Source organism: Strix aluco, chromosome 3 (genome assembly GCF_031877795.1).
Source record: "Strix aluco isolate bStrAlu1 chromosome 3, bStrAlu1.hap1, whole genome shotgun sequence".
NCBI lineage: Eukaryota > Metazoa > Chordata > Aves > Strigiformes > Strigidae > Strix > Strix aluco.
The window spans coordinates 44,571,790-44,595,823 of NC_133933.1; the positions used below are offsets into that span (position 1 = coordinate 44,571,790).

At 36.5% G+C, this 24,034-nt stretch overlaps 1 protein-coding gene across 5 annotated transcripts in view; it reads right to left on the minus strand.

Annotated features, from left to right (window-relative positions):
- The window catches only part of SDCCAG8 (SHH signaling and ciliogenesis regulator SDCCAG8), a 120,993-nt gene that overhangs the window by 56,345 nt on the left and 40,614 nt on the right, over positions 1–24,034 (minus strand). For all 5 annotated transcript variants that reach the window (XM_074818362.1, XM_074818363.1, XM_074818360.1 and 2 more), the window contains one exon: positions 14,850–14,992. In XM_074818362.1, coding sequence (XP_074674463.1) covers positions 14,850–14,992 — 143 coding nt within the window. The remainder of the gene's footprint in view (positions 1–14,849; positions 14,993–24,034) is intronic.

Here is a 24,034-nt window from a genome sequence, read left to right on the forward strand (position 1 = left end):
ATTATTATTTCAGCTACAAGTGTCAAGGGAAGAATGGAAAATCTGAGTATATCCTTGCTCTTCTCTCAGGCTAGAGGGGAAAAAACCAAACCAAACCAGAAACCACACAGCAACATTCATGGCAGAAAAAAAAAAATTAAAATCTGAAACAAGAGGTCACAAAATCTACCCCATTCTGTAAGGGGAAACATGAGAAAAACGTTTGCAGTCTCTTACTTTACTATCAGAAAGTATTCAAATACCGCAATGATAAAGGTCATAAAAGAACGTATATAGAATAAGATCATATGTTGGGTCAGAACACTTCACAAATTTCTTCCCTCTGTCCTCCATATGTATCTTCATAAGTATGTCATACACAGAAGGATAAGGGGTCAGGTTTTTTTCAGGTCAGCAGACAAGACTAAAAGTTGGTGTGCAAATAGAAAAAAATACAATTTACCAAGAAGTCATTCTCCCCAGGAATGGTCTTAAATTATTTTCTCTATTAATGTAAAACTCCTAAAACTGCTTTTAGACCTGTCTTTCAATTTAACAGCACTGCAGTATCCTATTCAGCTGTTTATAATGGAGAACGTGTTTAGAGTTTTATGCTATTCAAAGTCTTAGTATTTTCAGACATTTAGGTAAGGAAATACAACACAGTAAGACCCCAAATTCTGCAGGTGAATAAGTAAATGCTGGTTTTAAGTTTAGCTATGATTCAAAATTATTAATTTCCACACCTTTTAAATTAACAGAGCTCTACTGCATGTACCTTGATCATATGTTTGGATCAACTCAATAATAAGATTCAGGGTCACAAGATTTCTCCTTTTTCCTTAAGCCAGGCTTCTAGGAACCTTTTGTTTAGCCTTGTTTTGGTTATCTTCCTTTGAAAGGCCTATGTATTTTCATCTAAGATGTCCTTGTTAATATCTAAGATTGCTATGACTGAGGACGTAGCTGGACAATGTTTCCTGGTTTCCTCTTATAAAACACTGTAGACTTTTTTTTTGCCATCTGATTTTTTGTAATAAAAGTTTTGATTTTTTTTTCAGTGCATGTGTAAATCCACCACAGCATGTTCGGACTGGCTGGATCTTACAGCTCTTAGTGCTTTTACAGGGCAGAAGGAAAGGCATGAAATGAATATTCTTATGTCAAAAAATAAAAAAAAGATGCACACGTGCATGCTTGTGCAAGAATTATGTAGAAACACCTTTTAAAAGCATCATGATCAGGTCATTCCTTTAAACCTCTCCAAGGAGCTGAAAAATTGCCCTTCCTGTATCCCATTGTGGGAATTACCCACTGAGTTGCTCTTTATGTCTGTTTCTGGGAGCTGACTGGATGCTGATTCTGGAGCTGGCTGCCAGGTCTTCTCAGCGGAGAGCTCAAGTTTCTGGAAGATGCCCCAGCCAGCACACTGTGTTTGGTGAGCTTTGGTACAATCTACATTTGCATGGGCAAATTTTGCAGAGACCTAATTATTAATTTAATTGGTAGAACTGGAGAACTGAGCCATTGTTAAGGATGAGTGTGGTCCTATTCTTGAGAATTGAGGGTTTAAAAAAAACCCAACAACTTAATTTTTATTTTTACAGTGTAAGGTGCCTAGTTACATTAGTTGAGAGATTCCTAAAATAATGAAATGACAGAGTTTTCTTCTCACAACCATGTGAAGCAGAAGCTACTACAAGCAATTAGAAAAGTTATGTGAAGGTCAAGGGTTTAAAAGTGGTAAAAAATTAAGCATTCAAATTAATTCAGCTATTTAAATATTGATCTGGAAAGTTACAGAAATAACTTTAAAGTAGAAATACCTTTAAAGTAACCAAACAAAACTTTTTACTACCCTACCTGTGATAAAAGGCTGGAAAAGACAGCTCTGCCAGGCTACTACTACTCCAAAAAGCACCTCAAAAAACAAGAAACCCGTCTGGGGAAGAAAACAAGAAAAGATGAAGCTTTGTCCACATTTCCAACTTTGTCAAGATACTAATTACAATCATATGACAAATTAGCTTAACACCATTTTCCCCACAATACAAATAATTACCCAACTCTAACCCCATCTCCAGAATACAAATAATGTCAACTTGTTATACCACTTTCTGTTTTTGTCAGAGAATTTCAATTTTGCTGAAATGCAAATCAGTGCATACAACTTTTTTCTTCTCACTGGAATTTTTTTTCAGCTTTCTCTATTTAGAGTGCAGCTACATCATTGGAACCACCTTATAACTTTTATATATATTTGCACTTCATATAATATTAGGATGTCTACAGAAACAATAAAACACTAAATCTAAGACTTCTACTTTGCCCTTCACACCCTACCTGAGGCATCAAGAAGGTATTATACATTAATGGCTGTGCATGAAAAATATTCCTACTCTGTTTTTGAGTACTTACTATACTTGAAAACTACTTCAAAATTACCACTAACTGGATATATTGATGGACATGAGAAAGATGAATAGTTGTAAGGGCATAGGAACTGAAAGACACTGAGTGTTACTCCTATGAAAGTTTATATAATATAAAGAAGCTTGAATATAGCTAACTTGAGTATATGCGTAACTGGTAGTATATTCCATCTCTACTTCTATCTACTAGGTCTATTAACAAAATGAAAGGATTGGATTTCTTACTTTAAATTCAGTATAAAGAATTTGCAAACACCTAGCCTATAACATGATTTTATTCTTTTGGTGTTATGCCTTCAAGATATATAGAGAAAACTACCAGTTTATGTACTCAATGTAGACAATAACTACTTTTCAATCTGCACAGCTCTCCGTAAAATCAAGTCACAGCTAAATATGATCAGTAACTGCCCTCCATTTCATTGTTAGAGAAGGAAAAAAGTGTCTCTAACAGTAATTAACATCTCATATTAGGTCAAATATACTTAGAACCAAAATCCAATTTTTCTGGCACATCTATAAGCCTTGCCAGCAAGATACGTACCTTGTAAATAAGCACCCATCCTGCAGTGATTATTACTATCAGATTGTGAACTATTTGGCTGACAAGTTCCTATAGAAACAGACAATCAAGTACAGAATAGAAGTTGCATGGGAAGATGCAACATGAGAAGAAGTGGTTTTTGCGAAGTCTTAGTACATAGTCCTAAGCACTTCACAGTACTGTGACCCTTTCTCTGCAATATTCTATCTTGGTTCTACAAGCCACTTTTACAAATGGCTGAATGTTGAAATGTTTGTTTCCCATAGAAGATTTTTACAGACGTTTACTCTGTATACACAAAGTTATTTAAATTATTTTCACTATATTTAAAATAACGGAGTAATTTTCTTGACTTACGGTGATTCTTGAATTTGGCACCAGCAGCCTCTTACTTTAGGACAGACTTATGCCAGTCTAAGGCAACACTGCTAGTGGTTGGCCCTCTTTTCATCCTCTTCTAATTGTCACTCATACAACTTATTCTGCAAGAACAAATGATTCTTTTTCAATCTGATTAAACCCCTGAACCACCTGATCATACAGGTGCCTGTCTTCCAGTATCAGCACAAGCAAGGGCCTGGCAATATGTGGCCAGACATAGCCACTCTAGGGATTTGCCTTTTCAGCAGCAGCATAGGCTCAAACCAGATTCAAACAACTGTGACTCTACTCCAAGGCTCAGCTTGTTAATATAGTAAATACAGCAGTCAGGCTCCTACCACTGAATCAAAAAATGATGCCACTAAATGATGCAGAGACCTGATCTGCTGTGAACTCACTCTGCCAATTTAAATTTGTTCAAAAACCCAATGTTTTTGGTACGTTAACTTTGTACCAGCAAGCTTTATGCTGAATCAGGTATCATCTGTCCTACTGCAGCTGGCATAAAGTCAGCATAAACACTGCATTGCATGCTCTAGCTAATTCAAAAGGAAAGTGACTGTGTGCTCACACCTGATCGGGATCAGATCAGCACAGCTGACTGATCCAGTAGATCAAGATGCACCATGAATGACTGCTGAACAGTCACCTACATTTTTCACAGACATTAGGTTTGGACACAAAACCTGCAGTTAAGCCACCATAGGCCTGATACTTTGAAGTTGTTAACTCTCCCCAACTATTGCTGAAGTTGAGAAGAAGTGAGGAATAGTTCTCTCTGCCTCCAAAGGACCAAACCTCACATGAGCAGCTTGGGAAGAAGCAGAACAATTTGACAGAACAAAGCATTCTTCAGGATGACAATTTGAAAGACAATATTTGATTTTGAAGGAATTTGATCTAGAGTAAGCTAGACTTCCCCCCCATCCTACAGCAAGATACCACATACTCCAGCAAACTGACAAACTTGTGACAAAAAGCAAGATAAAAAATACTGTGCTAACATTACATTGTACTTTACTGTTGTTGATTTGCTCTAGATATTGCAGAAACATCCCAATAAAAGACACATTTATCCACCCACATATCACAGGAGCTAGATATGAACAGGTGAGTTAAAAAATAAAAATCCAGCCTTATACGCCTTTTATTGTTTTGGTCAGCTGTGGCATAATTTTTGTATTCTGATTGTAACTGTCCGCACATTAGTATTAGAAATAATGGACAGGCAGTGTAACAGTTGAGGGTTTTGGTGTTGTGGGGTTTTTTTTTGGTCAGGTTATAAATCTCTCTTCTTTATGCTGTTAAGAGTATGGGAGAAACATTTCAATAGCAACTTTAAAACGAAACTCACAAATTACTACCATTATGTTAAGTGCTAGATATCCCACTGTGCAGTTTTGCTTTGTGAATTTTTACCTTCTTCCATGCACACTTTTAGCCACTGATCGCACAGCCTTTCAGTGTTTTCTGCCTTTTCCTTTAAATAAACTGGCTCTGGCTCCTTCCATCTGGTTCCCCTTCCGTCAGCAACCCTGCACCTGTTCACACCTCCTCTCCTGTTGGATTCCACTGAACATTTCCTCCTCTGCCAGGGCTATTCTGGCACTCGCAACCTTTCTGTCATTCAATCCATCTGTCAGAAGTGAACTTTGTTTACCGCAAGCTTCTGCTTTCTTCTTCAAGAAGCAAAGCCCCTCAAGGTCATTGTCAAATGAACTGTCGGTGTGGATTTAAATCCACTTCTGCTAACCAGCAGAAGATGAAGTTCTTTACAGTCCTGCATTTGTGAAGATCGGTTTGGGGTATAAGAGAAATAATACAGAAGCAAAAGAATAGATTTTATTCATCATTTGTTAACTCCAGCAGCTAATGTGTTTTTCTTCATATATGTCTATCTGTACCTTCTTGCAAAGACTAGCAGAATCTGAGAAAGATTTGTAGAGCTATGCAAAGAAGTGGAAAAGGCTAATAAAAATATTACAAATAATAAATGAAAGCTTTTGACTCTCATTTTAACACCCTGTTACAAAGATATTGACTAAAAATGCAAAGAGAAAATGGGAACAGCTGAATGAGTAAGTTTACAGTAAAACCTTAAAGCGGCCAACAGCATTCACTGTAAATGATTTCATCTGCAGCATCTTTTTTTTTTTAAACTTACCTACTGATGTTTCAAATGCAACACTATTTAAGGAGAAAAAGAAATCCTGAATATTTTTTGCTGTTTTCAAGCCTTCTAAAACACATATATGCAATTCTTTGTTAAAATATTGCCTTCCACATTGAGATAAATTGTAAAGATTCTTTGTCAGGGCTGAGACTAAATTCATATTGTCAACAGGATACATTATTTTTAGCAATTCCTGTGCCCATATTTCTTTTCAGGAATACATTCTGATAACCACAAGCTTCTGAATTATTAACTAACCTCCTCAACAGTCTCATTCTTCTAAAATAAGAAATACCTTTCAATTTCACTGCATACCTTGGGTATCCTTTAAAAAAAATAAAAAATCTTTCACCAAGATGAAATACAGTACCAAAAAATAAAATACATATTTTAAGTTTTGTAAACAATTATAATGAACCACCCATTTTATTACCCTTTTACTGAAAATGAATTTAAAGTAAAGCTTTCTGGGAGCAAATCCAGGAGGTAATCCAATCTCATTAGCAGAAATGCAGTTATACTTATGTTAGGTCTGAATTTGACTCTAATAGAAATTGCACTGACAAATACTGCACAAGTTTAGCCGAATAATAACAATAGCAATATATCCCTTATATGGGGATTAGTCCCTGCATTTGCAAGGAGATGTTTTCTGATGCTGTGATCTTCTGTAGGAAACTACGTATGCAGGTGAACAAAAGCACTGGAAATAGAAGAGGAACTCTGGAACAAAAAGAATATGCAGCAGTGTCCCACCTAATTACAGATAAACTTTTATTCCTCAGTTTGATTTAAGCCCTGTAGACAGCAACTGAACAAGGAGAAGCTATCAAGAACAGTTGCTCCTATGTCTACAAAAACTGTAGTTTGATACTCAAAGCACCAGGAATGCTGGGGCAACCAACAGTGGCATGCTATTAAGCTTGCCATGCTGCCAGCACAGCCATGGAAAGGAGGTCAGCCCTGTCAAGTCACCGACAGCAGAGGCTGCGCTCATCTGCTCGCTCAGGACAGGCATCTCCCAGCTCACGCTCTGCCCCTGACCAATCACCAGCACAAGGGCATTGAGCAAGGGGATGAGGAGAGCAGCCAGGCAGCCAAAGCTGGCGTGCTCAGGTGATTTTTTTTCTTCCTCCCTCCATCCACCAGCTACCTTCTCCAGAGGTGACAACCTACAGGCTGATGTTCTTCAATGTCAAGTTTGATCAAGTCCCTGGTTGAGGACCCTTTGGGTTCTCTGTTGAATTTTTTGTAGACAAGAGTTTCAGTAGCAGAGTCTTGCACAAAAGAAAAAACAAACAAACAAACCAACAATCGCTGTGACTGCACAAAATAAACAACTTTGAATATACTTTTGAAAGCACAAGGCAGATTTTAAAATTGTTTAAGTTCACAAATACCAAGTGCTGATAGAAAAAGCACATTTTAGCTTATTGTAAAAACAAGCTTTCAGATGTACTTGAGAGAAAAGCCCTAGAACAAGTCAAAAATAGAGATAAAAATCAGAACCATTTTCCCAGTAGCAAATTCAGCAAAAAATCCAGCAGCCTTGAATACGTGTCTGAAAGATTTTCATGATTCAAAAATATAAATCATTATCCTGTTGTCATTAGTCACACAAATAGAAAACCTAATTTGAATGAGATCAAAGTAAATATTTGATACACACGCATAAACTTATTACTATTAGTGCTGAATAATAACTGCTCAAAACAAAGACCTTATAAAGATGTTTGTTTTCTACAGCAGTTAGTCTCTTCTGTATTTCATCTGAATTCACTGCTCGCTCCAAAGCGCTTTAAGTATTGTCACTGCTCCTGAACCACACTCTACATGCAGTAGCAATTTGGCTGCCTCAACAACCTGATGCGATGTATAAAAGATGAAATCATTAGAGAAATTTGATGTGACCAGTTGCAGTTTAAATGCTATGGGGAAAAATTTAGATGAATTTAAGACTAAAATCTGAGAATGTATTACTGCTTTTTCCTTGAGAAATTTATATTGTAGGACAATAAATTGTCAACCATGTTTAAAATCTTTAAAAATGAAAAAAAGGGATTTATAAAGACTTTCACATTGAAAATTAACACAGTATTTTGGATTTATTCTTTACTCCTTCACTCATATTTTCTTTCTTTCCCTTCTAAACTTAATCAGTTGGCCTTTACTTGTTTGTACAATCATCTTAAATATGTTTAAATGATTAAATAGAAAGACATTTAAATAATTGTGTATTATCTTGACACAGAGTATATCAGCTTCGAAATTTCTACAAGGCACTGCCAGAAGACGACAGAGCCGATTTATTTCAAATCATTCAGTATCAGTCTTCATAAAGCAGCATATGGTCTTATCATGGCAGGTAAAATATTTTACCTTCTATAATAACGCAGAGCAGCTAATTTATCTACATGCTATATAATCAGATAAACAATTTCAGCTGCACTATGAAAACCTGTAGGCAAGGGAGAAATTTATCCTTCACCACTTTATTGATTTTTCCACCTATACATTCATATAATTGCTAACAATAGAGGTTATTCTTTCTTCCATCCCTTTCTTCAATTACCTTAAAGCAAGACCTTCTTTTCAGTTGTGGAAATATTTGCAGTTTCTACAGCTGCAGGACAAAGAACTGAGACATTTTCACAGAGTTGTTCAGGGGAAAACGAAGGTAAAAAAAATCTTTGCAAGATTCTATTGCAAGTAAAGCAGAGTGAATGACAACTTTCAAAGCTACCACAATCATTTACTAATGTGCTGCTATACCAAATAAGTCTAATTTTTTTTGACAGCACCAAATTAGATTTATTGCAGAAACTGCTGCATAAATAGCATATGGCTATGTTATACCACCTATTTCAAATCCCTGTAATGTTTCCTCCCCTCCCAGCTCAAAATGAATAATTGAGCCAAGCTATAAACCTTCTGCAGACGAGAGATATACAAGTTTAAAAAGCAGATGCAGGAGATGTAGATTTCTTTGTTGAAATTGTCTAAAAAAGTATCACATATCCCAGTCGAACAAAACTGGGCAGTAATAGGTCAGGTCCCCCTTGCTACACTTCAGGATTTTATTCCCCCCTTTCCTTGATAAAATTTTGTTTTCATTTTTCTTTCAAGCTGACAGTCATCAACACGGGGCATGACCTTGTAATCCTCTCGCACATGACTACGTCTTACTTGCACAAGAAATCCTATTGATCTTTACTTCTTACGTGAGTCAAATTATTCATGTGACTCAAGATCAGAAGGCTCGGACCTCCATTCATTCCTCACAAGCTCTCATTTATGAAGAGGGAAGTGCCTCCTCCGAGCAAAAATAAAACATCAGAAAACTGGTTTCATTCATCGGAGGGGCCCAACCCTGTGGGAAGGCGCCGACCTACAGCTCTCCCCCCTTTCAACAGGAGCAAAGTTTTCTTATAGGTTTGCTGGATCAGTCCCCAGACCCACGTGCTTTTGTATGTCTGTCAGTCGCCAAATTCTGCGCTCAATATGCTGCTACAATAAAATAGGAAAACACGTAACCTTATTACGCGACGGGACCGAGAGCAAAGACGCGCATTTTTGAGGTAGGAGGGGGCACGATACACCTAGGCGGGACACGCTCGGCTCCCAGCAGGCCTCAGCGGGGGCCTGGCGGCCGGTCCACACCTCCCCTCTCCCCCGACCCGGGGCGAGGTCTGCCGCACGCCTCCAAAGTTTGTGCGGTTACCGCACGGAAAAGACGTTGCAAGGTCTTCTCTCCGGCCGACGGGCACACCACTGCACACATCGTGGAAGGCTGCGGCTACCCCGCCGCTTGCCTCTCGGTGGTCAGTCCTCCCAGCTGCCCTATCCGTTACTGTCTGATTAGCTCTGCGAAGGAGCCCCTCCCCGGCCAGCTTTCCCCGCCATCTGTTCCACACGCGATGGCTGCCGCCCAGCAGCCTCGCGCTGCCCTCCTACCTGGCACCCGGCTCCCGGCCTTACCCCAAAGTGCTAACACAGGTTCTCGCTGCTGGCAGAGTCAGGATTTCATTACTACTACTTTGACAAGTGCAGGGTTGTTTGTAATTTCTCTTTTATCCTGATTTTGATTGTACAACCACCTCCCACTGATTCAGTTTGCTTCAGTTTTGTTGCTCACAGATTTTACTCTCCACATTAATCTCCCTCTGGCATGTTACTGCATCTGTTCCCTTTTTTATTATTAATTTTCAAATTCCCACCATTTTTGACAAAAAGGAGGTAATCTACACTCTGCTTCTGCCCATTTCATTTTCTTTAATTTGGAAGATAAGTATGAAAGCGTGCCAAAGAAGTTAATTCTCCGTTAACAGTTTATTTTCTGGCATCCCGATGCCTTTGTATATGAAAAACAGATAGAAATAAATGTTGACTGAATCACAACAACATAGTTGCAACCGTCTCTAAATTTAATGAAAAGTAAACATATGAAGCAGAATCTAAAAAGTTTATTAGTTATCAGAGTTGTTTCATGTTATCACTCCTCCCAGCATTTTAAAATAATGGTTTTGTACAAGATGAGCAGAATATAAAAAAATTAGAAATCAATCACTGCTTACACCTCATTTCTGCTTCTCTCCTCTACCTGCCCCCCTCAATTTAAGTATTATTGGTCCTTTCATCAGTCAGTCAGTCTGGGAACACAAAACATATCTCACTTGTTTAATATTAGTAACAGCATTTCTTTGAATATTGCCTCCTTTCCAGCATAGACGATGGACTTGTTCTGACGTGCTAAAATTCTTGGAAAAAGCATGACCGTAAGTGTGCTGCTAACTAATAGATACTACTAGAAAAAAAAACAATAGATAATACTAAGTACTGTGCAACTCCCTAGAGGCTATGTATAACCACCAAGAAGGTAGTTTACATTTTATCATTTAATAGTATAGCTTAAATGGGGAAATCAATGTATGAGACATGCTACAATTCTAACAAGGAATGCTGGTGACAACATACAGCTCAACACCAAAGCTTCAGTGACTAAATAATGCCACAAGAACCCAGAGGTGGAGTGATAGATTTAGGCGCTTTATTTATTATACATGTAATACAAATTAGTGTTAATGGAGTTGTTGAAACTAGCAAGAAGGACCGATGCACAGTAGGAAGAGTATAGCACTGCAAAAATCCACTGTACTCCCCAAATGCCACTGTCTTAGATATGTTGTTTTCTAGAGATCACATCATTTTCAAAAATAAGAGAGAAAAGAAATATCACATAAGAGGAAAAAAAATAATCAAGAATTACAACACCCACTGACTCACTGTATTATAAACTTTTATCCTTCAGGAGAGTGACACATGGATTCAGGATAGCTTGGTGGGTCATCTGAACCTGGAAGCAAGGGTTCTTCTACTGTTTTAATAATTTTTCCCCACCTACAATTGACATTCAATACTGCTTGCAATGTCTCCTATAAACAAACAAGAGTAGTAAAAAATTAAACTAAACTAAATCTGCTTCCACTCAATTACATCTCCCAGCAAATTTTAGATGACATTTCAGTCAAAAATATCTTGAGCCATCTACCTATCTCCATGCCTGAGAAAATGAACGATGGCACAGAAAAAGTTCAATTTTGAAATTCAGTGATTCCCTCACTTCTTAAGATTTATTTAACTGCTTTGGCACATGTAAACAGGAACTACATCTGACTACAACTTAAACAAATACTAACTTCAGATTTGTTTTGAAAAGAAAGAGGAAAGACTTTTTAATGATGATTCTGTTACACAAGCGCAGTGAAAAATTTTATTAAATTTGATGACATGCTAAGATCTGGGCAAGTTGTTGACATCTTGCTTATTTTATGTGATCTTCTCCACTAGCATACTGACATGATTTTTAACAATTATTCTCTCATGAACTAAGAACAATAGATCTGTATGTTTTCTGCGCCCTGAAGAATGGATTTAGATAAGCTTCATTAGCAAAACCCAACCTTGCCAAAGTAACAGAAATTTAACATTGACTTTGGAAGTAATTTTGCAAGATTCTCCTACTACCATAACTAATACAAATAACCACAAAGCTGAAACTAGGGTAAAAAAACCCCAAAAACCCAAGTATGGTCAGTCTCATAGCATGGTGACATCTGCAAAGTTACATGACTGACAATCAAACTACACAGCAAAAGTTCTGTATTTTCCCAGTCATTTGAAGACATACAAATTAGAATTACTAACTAGATTCAATAGCAGGAAATGCATGTTAATAGCAAGAATTTCTAAGCAACATATTGCTCCAGGAAGAAAAGTGACAGGAAAAGGCAATTTTAAACTCTGTGGCAACGGTTTAGAATAGCTAATTGTAACCTTTTTCTTGATTTTTAACAAGTACATTTTGTTAACTTAGAAGCTGTTTAGTTGGTAATCAATCAACAGTGTCTGAAAACTAGGATGCAGCAAAGAAGTAGGACTCCTGGAGAAGAGTGCAGTTCTGCAGAGCACTTTCTTTTTCTCATTAAGACATAGACTGCACGCTCTTTCTCATTTAGTCCATTCATATAATATCTACCATCTCATTTTCATACATTAAAATCCAAAGGTCTCGTATTCATTTTATTATTCTATTTATTTACAATATCCAAACTTAGAATCTGTGGATCAGTGAAGAACTTTTCTCCTTAGTAATATACTAATTCATAGAAAATAAAGAATTGTTTCTGTAACTCTCAGCTTCGTCTAATTTTTGCCAGAACAACACAGACAAGTCAAGCAAGGCAACATAAAGACTATCCACAACCATGTAACAGCAGTACAGGCCTCCCTCAAGTCCAGCGATGTGAGAAGACTTGGAGTGGACCAGCTGGTCCTCTCCTGAAAAGAGGGGAATCAGCAAGACGAGGCCAAGGCCAGAATACCCAAGAGATGCACTAAATCAGTGCAATTGCTGCAGCAACCTCCCACAGGCAGGACTCTAGAGCTTAAAATCTGTTTTCCTTGGCAAGTGCCATGGTGAATGAGTCTATAACCCCCATAGGATTGCTATTACCACTACCTTTCAAGTGAGTATTTTCACTGGCACAGCTGCCATTTGAGGTAAAGGGAATAAAGAATGAAAGAAGGCAGACTGTAAGTGAATAAAGTCCACATGTAACAACTATGGATGTACCAATCCATTAAAAACATACTCAGTTCAAAATACAAAACTAATGCCACTAGAGACATATAACTTCTCTACCTTCACTAATACAGAAAACCTGTTCTGGCAGGAATTGATCTAAGAGGGAGAAAAAAAGAGTACAGGCAAAGGAAAAGTTTCATTTCACTAGGGGATCTTTTCCTCTGCAATTTAGGGAAAACAGATGACTATGTGAGAACATCTCTAACTCTGACCTACCAATCTAAGTACACAGGGACAACAGATAACAGTTCAGGAGCAACAAAGCTTTCATCTCTTTTCCCTCCCTTCTTCATCCATGACAGCAACATCATCTAATACATTCCTGGAAAGCAGACAGACACTCCAAAGATAAACAGGACACAAAAACCTACAGAGAAGAAAGTATTATAGAATTTGGGGAGTATCAAGGAGAAAGATATGAACCTATTTCCCATGCTTCAATGTATACATTTTTCCAACAATTAAATGTCAGCATAGAAAACATTTCAGTACTTCAAGAATAGGCCATAACAAGAACACAAAGTATAAAAAATAAAATAAAGATTAGGACATTGCAGAAGAGGAGCTGCATTAGGTCAGACAAAGAAGCCTTGGCAGTTTAGCATCTGTCTCAGAAAGCAGATGTCTGTGAAATTGTATGAGAACAGGGCCAACACAGACCATTACTTGCCCAAAATGTTCCCAGCAATTTGCATCTCAGAAACTTCCCAAGTCAGAGACCATAGACTGAGAAGCTACCTGAATCACTTGTATGTTAGGTATCCAGCTTTAAGTACCCCGCTGTGTAAAAGTAGGCAATAGTCCTCATTTTTACAAGTTGAGTATTTTTCACAAAAAAAAAAAAAAAAAAAATACTGGCTAGTCAGATTTCCTCCAAGATATCCAGAGCTTTATTGCATATAATCAGCCTTTTGCTAAAAGGAGCGTGGTAAGCCATTTGGTTAACTATCACAACAAATCATTATTAATAAAGTTCTGCTAAATCCAAACTTTAGATATCTTAACAACTCACCCAAAACTTTTTTCAAGTTCATTAACCTCTAGCATATTTTTTCTCTAAATACAGGCTGTTAGAGTGGTACTTTCTTCCATCTGTTAAACAACCGTGCTCTGAATTACACAGAAATGTGGCTGAATAAAAAAATGATTCATTGAATTTAATAGTTTAGATGAGGGTCTATTTTATTTCCATTTACTCAATGGCAGAATTCTCACAAAGCTCAAAGAGTACAAGACTTAGATAAACATGCAGACTTCTGTTAAGTGATAAAAATCTGAGGGTTTTTTTTCCCCCCATGTAAAATTTAAACTACCTTTACTTTTTTCCTTAAGGACTGAGTAAAAACCGCTAGATTTGTTTCTGGATGTTCACTCTTGGGGGGAGTGGTGCAATAGAACAAAACAAAAGCCACACATACAACCAAAACCCTGCAGTCAGACAATAGCATTTTCTGTGGCCAAAGGAAAAATTCCTGCAGTTACCAAAACTCAAGCTGCAATGAGTAATTGGCATGTTAACCTTCTGGCGTTTTCTAGAGAGGTGTAATGAATGGTACAGAAAACGGCATTGGGAGCTATATCCAAGGTTGGAATAAGTTCAGGCAAAGTTTCTCATCACACACTGTTTGCCTTGTACCATATTTCCACTGAGCAAGTGACTTAAACACCCTCCTCAAATACTTGAGCTTACCTTCTATTCACAGACAGTAATATTACTTTTTGGTTGTTTAATCTTCAACAAAACTTAACACAGTTATGTTCATTTATAAATTCCTGGTCATTCTGATGCAGAAACTTCAGGTTATTAATCTGAGAACTCCTATGCTTAAAGGTGCTGCTGTACACTACAGTCTCAAATGACAATTAAATTATCTTTGTCCTACCAAACACAGCAACAACAAAAAGAATGTAGCTGCACTCTCCCCTGCTCTTCTTCCTGCCCGAAAGCATGCAACCTCATCACCAGAGATGAACATTGCCTTTTCTTCACACTAGTAATTCACCTTCATAAATTACAGTTCATAACTCACTTTGTAGTTCATAACTCACTTATTTAAATCTCCACTTCTAACATGACTGAGGGCTGCCCATGCAGTCAATGACTGCTCAAGTATCTATAACAACTGCAGGGAAGCCTGTGGCAAAAAATTAACAGAATGAAATTGGTACTACAGCATGTAATAGGATAAGGGGTACCTGGTGAGGTGCAGTTGGTGCTCAGATTTACTCAGCAGTTCTGTCAGTTTTAGGCACTCCTCTCTGGCTCCTGTCACATCCTGCTGGGCTTGTTCCAAACGCTGTTTGTTTCCATTCAGCTCTAATCCCAGTTTTTCTATTTTCTTAGAAAATTGTAGAACCAAAGAAAGTATATTTAAGAGATACATTTTAAACAATAAATCTTAATGTCATCGAAACTCCTGAAAAATAATGCACACTTTTGTTTTAGACAAAAGTAGTTTGTTGATAAAAACTGCAAAACAAGCAAATTAAAGTATTTGAAATTACATTCTTGTGAAAAGCCAAAATGCATATCATATTTAAGACATTAATACACAACGTTATTGTCTTCTCGCTGCTTAAGAGATACATGCATTCAATCATATTCTGCTTTTCTCACATGAAGGCTTCCATATTTGTGTCCCGAATTCACTGTGTTAGAAAGCCAGAAGGCAGCAGAACAGCAGTGACCTTCAGAAGCTGCTGGACATAGGATAGCTCTTGTGGTCATTTATTTTGCTTATCTATTACATAAACAATGACACATGGGAATTTAGCTTTGTCATTTTCACATAATATTATGCAAGAGAATAAAGGTAATTTGTGATTTTACCATTATTGAAAATAAGTTATTTATGACTTATAACTGAATACTAAACATACCAGTTGCTGTTAATCCTGCCATTTTCTTAATATCATTAGTCCTTGTATGTCAACTAAACATAGTAAGTAAATCTAACTTAGTCACTGAGACTATTAATTTATTTTACAAATAACGATAGGCAAATTTGCATGACCAGCATCTTTGATTCCAGAGAAGCATACTGGACTTATGATCTCTAATTGAATCATATTGTCAACTATTTAAACATTTTTCACAAATATTCTCAGAAGGAATACATTTTGCTCTAAGACCCTTTACAGCATACAAGTACCTGTAGGAATACATCTGTAATGTAATACTATACTTTGTCCTAAGGATGTTTTTAAGGAGGCCAGTGGAGTACAGAATAAGCTAACAATGTAACTTGATCATGTAGTAACTATTCCACACTAACTCCCTACATAAATATTTATTCATCGTTGGGGCTGGAGGGAACTTGCATGTTTTTCAGTCAACTAAACTGTGAAAGGTTATCTGTAGTACAGAATAAAATTGTTTATATAAGGAGTTACTGCTGAATAGCTATTATACCTCAATTCATACCATAACTTATTTTGTGATAGCTCCCTCATATAGACAAGCCTCTGTATCTTCTTTAGTTAATGAAATTATTCATTCAAACATCCTACAAGAACAAATGAATGTAATTGAGTCCCAATATTTGCACTTGAAGCACCTTCATAATTATGTTGTCTCTTTTCCTCCCATGAAAATGTTAACCTAAACCACTTACAGTAAGTCATGATGTTGCAGACAAATACAATCATCTTCATCCAGAAAAAGGTTTAATAATATTTTTTTAATTTTTAATTTTGCTAATTACTTAACTGTACACTTTTTACTCCCAAAAGCACCCTACAAAGGTTCATGAAGGAAATTTTGATTAAATTTGAATGTCACCTTGCTTTAACACATAGACCATCCACCAAATTAAATCGGTAATTCCAAGTTCAAATACAAAGATAGTGAAACTATCTGCAAAATCAGTAGTAGTCTTCCCTTCTAAAGAATGTAACAACCCATTACACTGCCAGAATATTTTAAGACCAGGTGCGCAAAGGCATTCAGTTACATATGCTTTGCATTTTCACTTATTTCCAGGGACTTTTGGATATTTTAAATAGTACAACAGAAGTCTCAGTGGGTTCTCTACACTCTATTCTTCCTAACAGCAGCAGTTCATTATTTCTCCATTCATAGTAAACAGGGACGTGAGTCCTTCACTGTCTTTAAAAGTTAAAGATAAGGAAGTTCTGCAAGATTCTTAAAATTTGCATTAAGAATACATCCATTCAGCATATCTTTAAAAAAAACCAAACCACAAGTTAATCAAAAAGCATCAACTAAGTATTTGAAAAAGCACAACCACAGCTGAGAACATACTCTCTAGATCACTCCTTCAGGGAAAAGTTTCAAGGAACAGATGGGCCTTACACCATTGCCTCAAGTTAAACAGGCTCAGACAGGTTTTGACACAGACCCACAGAAGGAAGAAAATTTCAAGTGCAAGAACCTCTGGTAAAAATATTCTGCTTCCATCAGCCAGATGTTGAACCTGCAGGGTTGAACCCAAGAATACATCCATAGATTTCAGTTGTCATGAAAGTGCAAAGGGAAATTCTCAGACAATGACTCCATGACAGGATCTTTAAAGATTCGCAAGAGTCTTACAATTTCTATAAAAAGTATCAAGAAAGCAAACATAGGTTACAAAGAACAATTTCACTTCTGCTACTTTCATCAGTAATCCCAAAATTCAGAATCAGCTCCTTTACATACACACACAGGTGTGTGTTTGTGCATGTGTGTAGGTATATATAGATATATATAAATATACCTTAAAATACCAATAGTTAGAGGTACTCACAGCGTGAGTTATATGAAGAGTAGGAATTCTACACAAGAATTCTGGCAATGACCATGGCAGAAACAGCAGACAACCTTGTGAGAAAAGGATGGCAGAAAAATGCCACCCAAGAGAACATGTTAACAGCAACTCAGAAACCAGAAGCATCTAATCCATGTATATTTAGGGATATCAACTAAATTATTCTTTCTGAAACCCAGAAAACATTAATTGAAAATAATTTGGTAGGAGCCACGCATCACCTCGCTGAAAACAGATAGCCCATACTCTGAATGCTACATGTTACTTTGGTTTAAAAACTCAGATAATAGTTTGAAACATACGAAGCCTCAGAACTTGAGACTTGTTCATACAATAAAAAACAACCTCTTCTCTCTCTTGCAAACAATAATAGTCTCACATATGTACTCTATCCTGAAATATGTCAAGTCCAGCCCATCACTAGGTCATCACAATAGAACCAGAATTTAAAATACAGAGAAATTACAGAACTAATGAATCTTCTTCAATGTTCCTGCAGGGAACCTTATCGGGCAGCATCTTTCCAAAACTACTCAGACTCAAACTAGTTTTCCTGTTACTTTTCCCATTTTTTGTATTGGGAAGCTGCAAGCAGTTCTGCAGCTGCTATCTGGGCCCCAGTGTAATTGTAGGTAGAGAAACAGAAACAAACCACCAACTGAAGTATTTTGCTGACAACTCTGCTTCTCATGCAGCGTTAATTTGATCCCTCAGTGCCTATCACTTGTGATACAGCTTTTTACAACATGATCAGAGAGTATTTCTTCAAGGTACTTAACTTTTCAATGTATGTGAGAGACAAGAGATGGAGCACAGAACTGCAAAAAGACAGATGACAATCTTGCATTTAAGAAAATCTGAAACAGATTTTCAGTATAACAAGGAACAGAATTATCATAATGTATATGTACAACAAGACTACATTAAGGTTGGAACAGGCAACTTCTGGTGCTTAACTCCACAACTTTAATATTCTTATTACTTCTGCACATAATTTTAAAAGTACTATTTAATCTGTCTTGCTGCAGTTGCCTAAACTCCCAGGAATATCAACAGGCACTTTGCCATTGAAAGATGGCAGGCTAAACCGCAGTAAGAGAAACATCATTAATAAGTTGAAACACATTAACACTATTCAGCACACATATTCAATTCAGTTACAAGAAAGATTTGCTACACAAAAATTAAACCACTGGTGAAATATCACTGCAGTAAAATGTTATTCTGTATCAATTATTCTTTTTTCAGTATTACCACCAACCACCTCTTATAAGTTGTTCACTTCAAAGCATATAGGACCCTTCTTTATTTTTTTCTTGAACCACTTAAAATAAGTGTTTCACTTCTCATTCATTAGTTTATGATGAGTTTACAAATTATCTTCTGCTTTTCAGAATGCATTTTTAGTGAACACACTGGAGATGCTCATTCAGTGACATAAATGTAACTTACTGGAAAACATTAAAGATGATTTCTCAAATGCTGGATCAGATCTTCAAATACCCTCTTCATAAATTATCTGAAATTATCTTCACCTAACAATACTTATGTATGTTGTAAAAACGTGCTGTTTAATTAACTAGACATCTCTTTATCTCTACAAAATCAGATAAAATGAAATAATAATTTCATGCAAAACAAGCCAAATTAAAGATTAAAATAATTGTTTAATTCTTTTCATACCGATGCTCATTCTATTGTATGCAGAAAAATGCAACTTTAGACTCCAAACTAGCAGATGTTTTGCATAGAATTTTAAATAGCAGCAAACTGACAGAAAAGACAAACGCTTTTTTTAAAACAAATGAGAATGATTAAGCAGTGATAAAAGAACTCATACTCTGAAGTAAATGCAAAAACAACTTTGGAAGATTTTTAACAAAATCAAAAATATAATAAAACCAGATTAATCCATAAGTGATTTATGATGTTCAATGTTGTACCAGTATGCTCACACTTCAGGTAAGCAAATACACAATATAACCTGAAAAATAAATTCTGCACTGACTGTACCATTGCACAAATTCTGCAGTAAAATAATTCTGCAGTAGAAAATATTTTTGTGAATTTACAGTACTTTCTTTTTGTTTCATACTTCATTCTCCACCATTATTAAAAGATTAAAGGGGCATAAAATAGAACCAAAAATAGAAGAACAAATATAAAGTTATAAAAAGTGAAATATAATTACTATGGTGGTTGGTATTTGCAGGTACATCCCCAAAAGGCAATCAACATCTATAAACACATACACTTCAAATTAATACACAGTAAAATTTTACAGGCCCTGATGCTCATTTACTAAAGTAGCCCTTCAAATGAGATCAATGATATAGCCTCAGTCTTGTGCACTAATTAAGGTCTAAGAGGTACCACCAATATAGCCATTCACATACACTTAAATATTTTTTATAACAGTGACAGGAAATTTTTGTACTGTTTAACACTGATCCCAATCCATATTGCCTTCTTTACTTGTTAATATACTAATTAATCAGTAACAGAACAATCATATCCTACTATAACCCTATTTAAAAAAAATTATTTATTATTTTTTAATATAAAAAACCCCCAACGAAACATGACTGTTTCTGAAGCAAGATTGAGGTATTTTACTTGGAGGAAAGATGGCTATCAGTCCATATGCAGCAGGGGTCACTTGCAGTCATTTCTATCCCAATCCTGATATCAATCAAGCAACTCTAGGTTCTGAGTAGTCTCTAAACCTCAGACCTCCCAGGCATGGCCATCTGACATAGCATATTGCACCTGAAGAACTATCCAACTTTGTAAAGAGAGTTAGGGCCATCACGAGGTTAACCCCTGCCACGTCCCAACAATGTTTTTCTCCCTTTTGCACTCTATATGAATCACTGCTGCTTCCCATTCAAATCTGAATGAGGATACAAAGCAGTTCTGAAAACTAAATTAGGTTTTAAAGGGGAAACCTCCTTTCTGGAAGTAGATTTCTTATAAAGCTGTGAGAATATACAAATAAATAGTAAGAAATACAATGTACACAAAGCTTAAAAGAGTCCACAAAGACCACCTATTTCCAACAGGTCAATTCACAAAAAACATAAGACAACCGCAAATTCTATAAACCACTTAGCCCAAGACAGAATTCTGTAAACCTTTCATGACATAAAAGCCAACTAACATGAGCAGAAACACAAGAAGTAACCCCAATAAACACACACGGTTCCTTTGAAAGGTTTTCCCTTATGGCTGGCTCACTAATCAGTTGACCTCTAAAGACCAGAGGGACAAGCAAAGACATAACCTAGACAAGCAGTGCAGGCTGTAATTTGTTGTAAGGCTACTATTCTAGCCTGATCTGGTAGGACTCTTGAATTCCTCAGAGAGAACTAATTTTGTGACCACTTTGTCACTTGTACTGCAAAGTTGTAATGGCACCTGGCAGTACTCTGGCACCCCATGTGCTCCACTTTTAGTGAAGCCTCAAGATGAGAGCCACTACCTAAGCAAAGGTCCAAAAAGATTGAGAATTAATAGACACAGGATGCTGCAGTTTGTTAGGAAGAGCAGGGGTGCTGGAAGAACTTCCTGGGAATAGCATGGAGGGGGGATGTTCTTAAATACATCTTTAAATCCCATTGAAGGAACCTTTCTACCTGTAATTGTTAGTTGGGGCAAGAAAAGATTCATGTTGCTAAGTGTATATTTATGAATACACGCACACAGAATTTTTTAATTAAGCAATAATCTTAGGTGTCTGTCCTTGTGCAAACTCTCGAAGAGCAACATGGCCCCTGGATACTGTGGATAAATACCCTGGGAAACACAGAAGAGTGAATGGCTGAAACATGTTATACAAGGATTTTACCTCATTATTTCTCTGAAAATATTTGCTTTCAATTTGTGAAAATATTTGAACTGCAATACTATTTAAGGAACAAAACTTCCAAACCCATAGAGATTACTACAGTCACATTTTAACAGACAACACTGCTGTACTAGAGATTAGCTCAGCAGCCACCAGCAGAGATAAGAAAGTGATTTTGTTTCACAGTGGAACACTTTTTTTTTTTTTTTAATGGATTGCACTGGGTGGGGGGGAAATGGGGACGGGGGAAATGCGGTGGTACAAAATAGATGGTTTCCTTGCTGATAAAGGAGTTTCAGAAAAAGAAGGATGGATAGAAGAAAAAAAAAGGAAGGGGAAGATTACTCCTACTTCATTATTGAGAAACAGGAGAGAACAAAACTTACTCCTTTTATACTTTCCAACACATATTTCAGACTACTGATGTGGGATTGGCTCTTTTTTCCTGGACAGCACTAAGGAATAGCTGGAAATAAAACCTATACAGTAACAACTGACAAGTGATAGTCAGGGACTTTTACACTCTTTTTCTTCTGATTGTTGGCACAATGACTATTGATAAAGCAACCATTTTTCTAGTCTAAGAAGAAAAAAAACCCCAGAAAACAAGCATTTCTTTAAATATAATGCATATATGCACTATACTAAGAGCTATGCAATTCTTTTGCTACTTTGAATAATGTTTAATGAACATAAATGATTTTCTCTTTTCATATACTAATGGGGTGACATCACACTGGATAACAGAACATGGGCCAACTACACCTACGAACAACAAAACCCTGATTACCAACTGGGTCATTCCTTGTAGCAGGCAAGCTGCTTAGGGGAAGCAGAACAGTACAAAAAATGAAGACCAGTCATTACAGAAAATTCTACTACTGGCAATCCCAGTCCCAGGGACTTTTCTTATAGAAACATAACAAAGAAGTTAATGAAGGCTGCTCATACTACTGATCTTTGAGGAATGGATGGCTGGCAGAGGAAAGCAATGCCAGAGCAGACAAGCAGTAGCCATATCATAATTGTAATTAAACATTTATTTTGTTATATATTGCAGGGTCATAGATCAATATTTTTCCTCAAAATTCTTGAGATGAGCTTGTAAGTTCAGTTATTAAAAAGAATGATGTTCCTCCTGAACAGGTCAGAGAATTCATATCAAAGCAAGGCATAAAGTACTATGATTTTACTCCCTGCTTATTTACACATTTTCAAATCAGTGCATTGAATGCCCCAAACTGAAAATGATACATTAAAAAGAGTTCAGTTACAGCAAAAGTTATCACATTTTCTTAATGCTTTCTTGTCCGAAAGCAATTTGGTTTTGCTACTTTTAAGGCCTTTATACTCAAGGTCAGACCGGGTAAGAAAATTTCATGCTAAGAGTTTCAAGCTGCCTGCTACGTTTTGTGTTTTTCCTCCCTGCCAAACAGTATCCAAGCATGTTTACTGATTTAACAGAATCTCTTTTCAAAATAGAACTTGCAGAGCATCTTTTTAACTAATGAGGTCACAAAAACTTAGGTATAGGACTGTTACAAGAACACACCATAACACATAATCCTAACCCATCTTCACTAGCACTATTAAAACTTGCAAGTTTCAAAACATCTGGTGATATCCTGAATGTCCCAGCTTGTGAAAAATCCAGTATTTTAAACCCTGATTTATGGAAGCCTGATACTTATTCATAAAAAGACGTTTCAGTGAAGCAGTGTCTTCAGAGGGTTTGATTGGTCTTGCATTGGACACTCTGCAGCATTTCCAGGATATATACCCAAACTCTTGGCCTGCATTATTTCTGATGAAGACAGAGTCAGTAATCTCTCCATTTATGATGTCTAAATTAGGTTACTATAAATCACAGATTTATGACAAATGAGATAAACATTCCCAAAATACCTTTTGGCAAAATGCTTTTGGACTGCAATTTTGCCAGATTTTTATTTGTCTGCAAAATTGTCAGTCTATAGTGTACAGAGACATCATTTAGGTTCTGTCATACTACCCAAAAATGCTCTGCTGTGTAGCTCTTTCCATTTGTATAGGTTGTGTATACCAGTGACTCTCCCAACTTCTTTTTATTTGAGCTCATGAACTTCCATACAGGCAACCCTTAAAAATCTAATGGCTTTTGGTATAATATTTCTGGAGCTTTTCATTCTGCAACCTACAAGGTAGGGAATTCTGTAATCCCTCACTTCAAACTATGTTTGCCCAATTTCAAAAACAGTATTAAAAGAATAGCTTTTTACAGGTTAAGATTACCGGATTGGATTTATTTCACAAGTAAACACAAAGTATTTATCTGATTCCTCAAAACATGGTAAAATAAAATTTAAAAACTTCAGTTAGTTTCTGAAGTTGGATTTAACATGTCATCCTATCGCTTTATTACAAGGAGACCACAACTCCCAGTGGTGCAATGCTACCGGTAAGAACTATCTAATAAAGATGATACCCAAATTGGCTGGGACTGCATAAACCAATACTACACAAAACTGTTTTCACTTCTGTATGCTGAAGCTTGCAAGATTTTATAAATCAAATAAAAATTATTTACAGACAAACAGAAAGAAAATGATTAACAGTGTACTTCATTTTTATTTTTATAATGCAGAGCAGAAAAGAGCAAGTGATGCTAATCTGAGGAAACGATTTCATAGTGTGTCAGACGTATGATTTCTATTAGAAATGCACAAATTATGCCACGCAGTGCTTCCAAATTCACAGAAAAAGTATTATAAAAGTGAAGTCCTGCT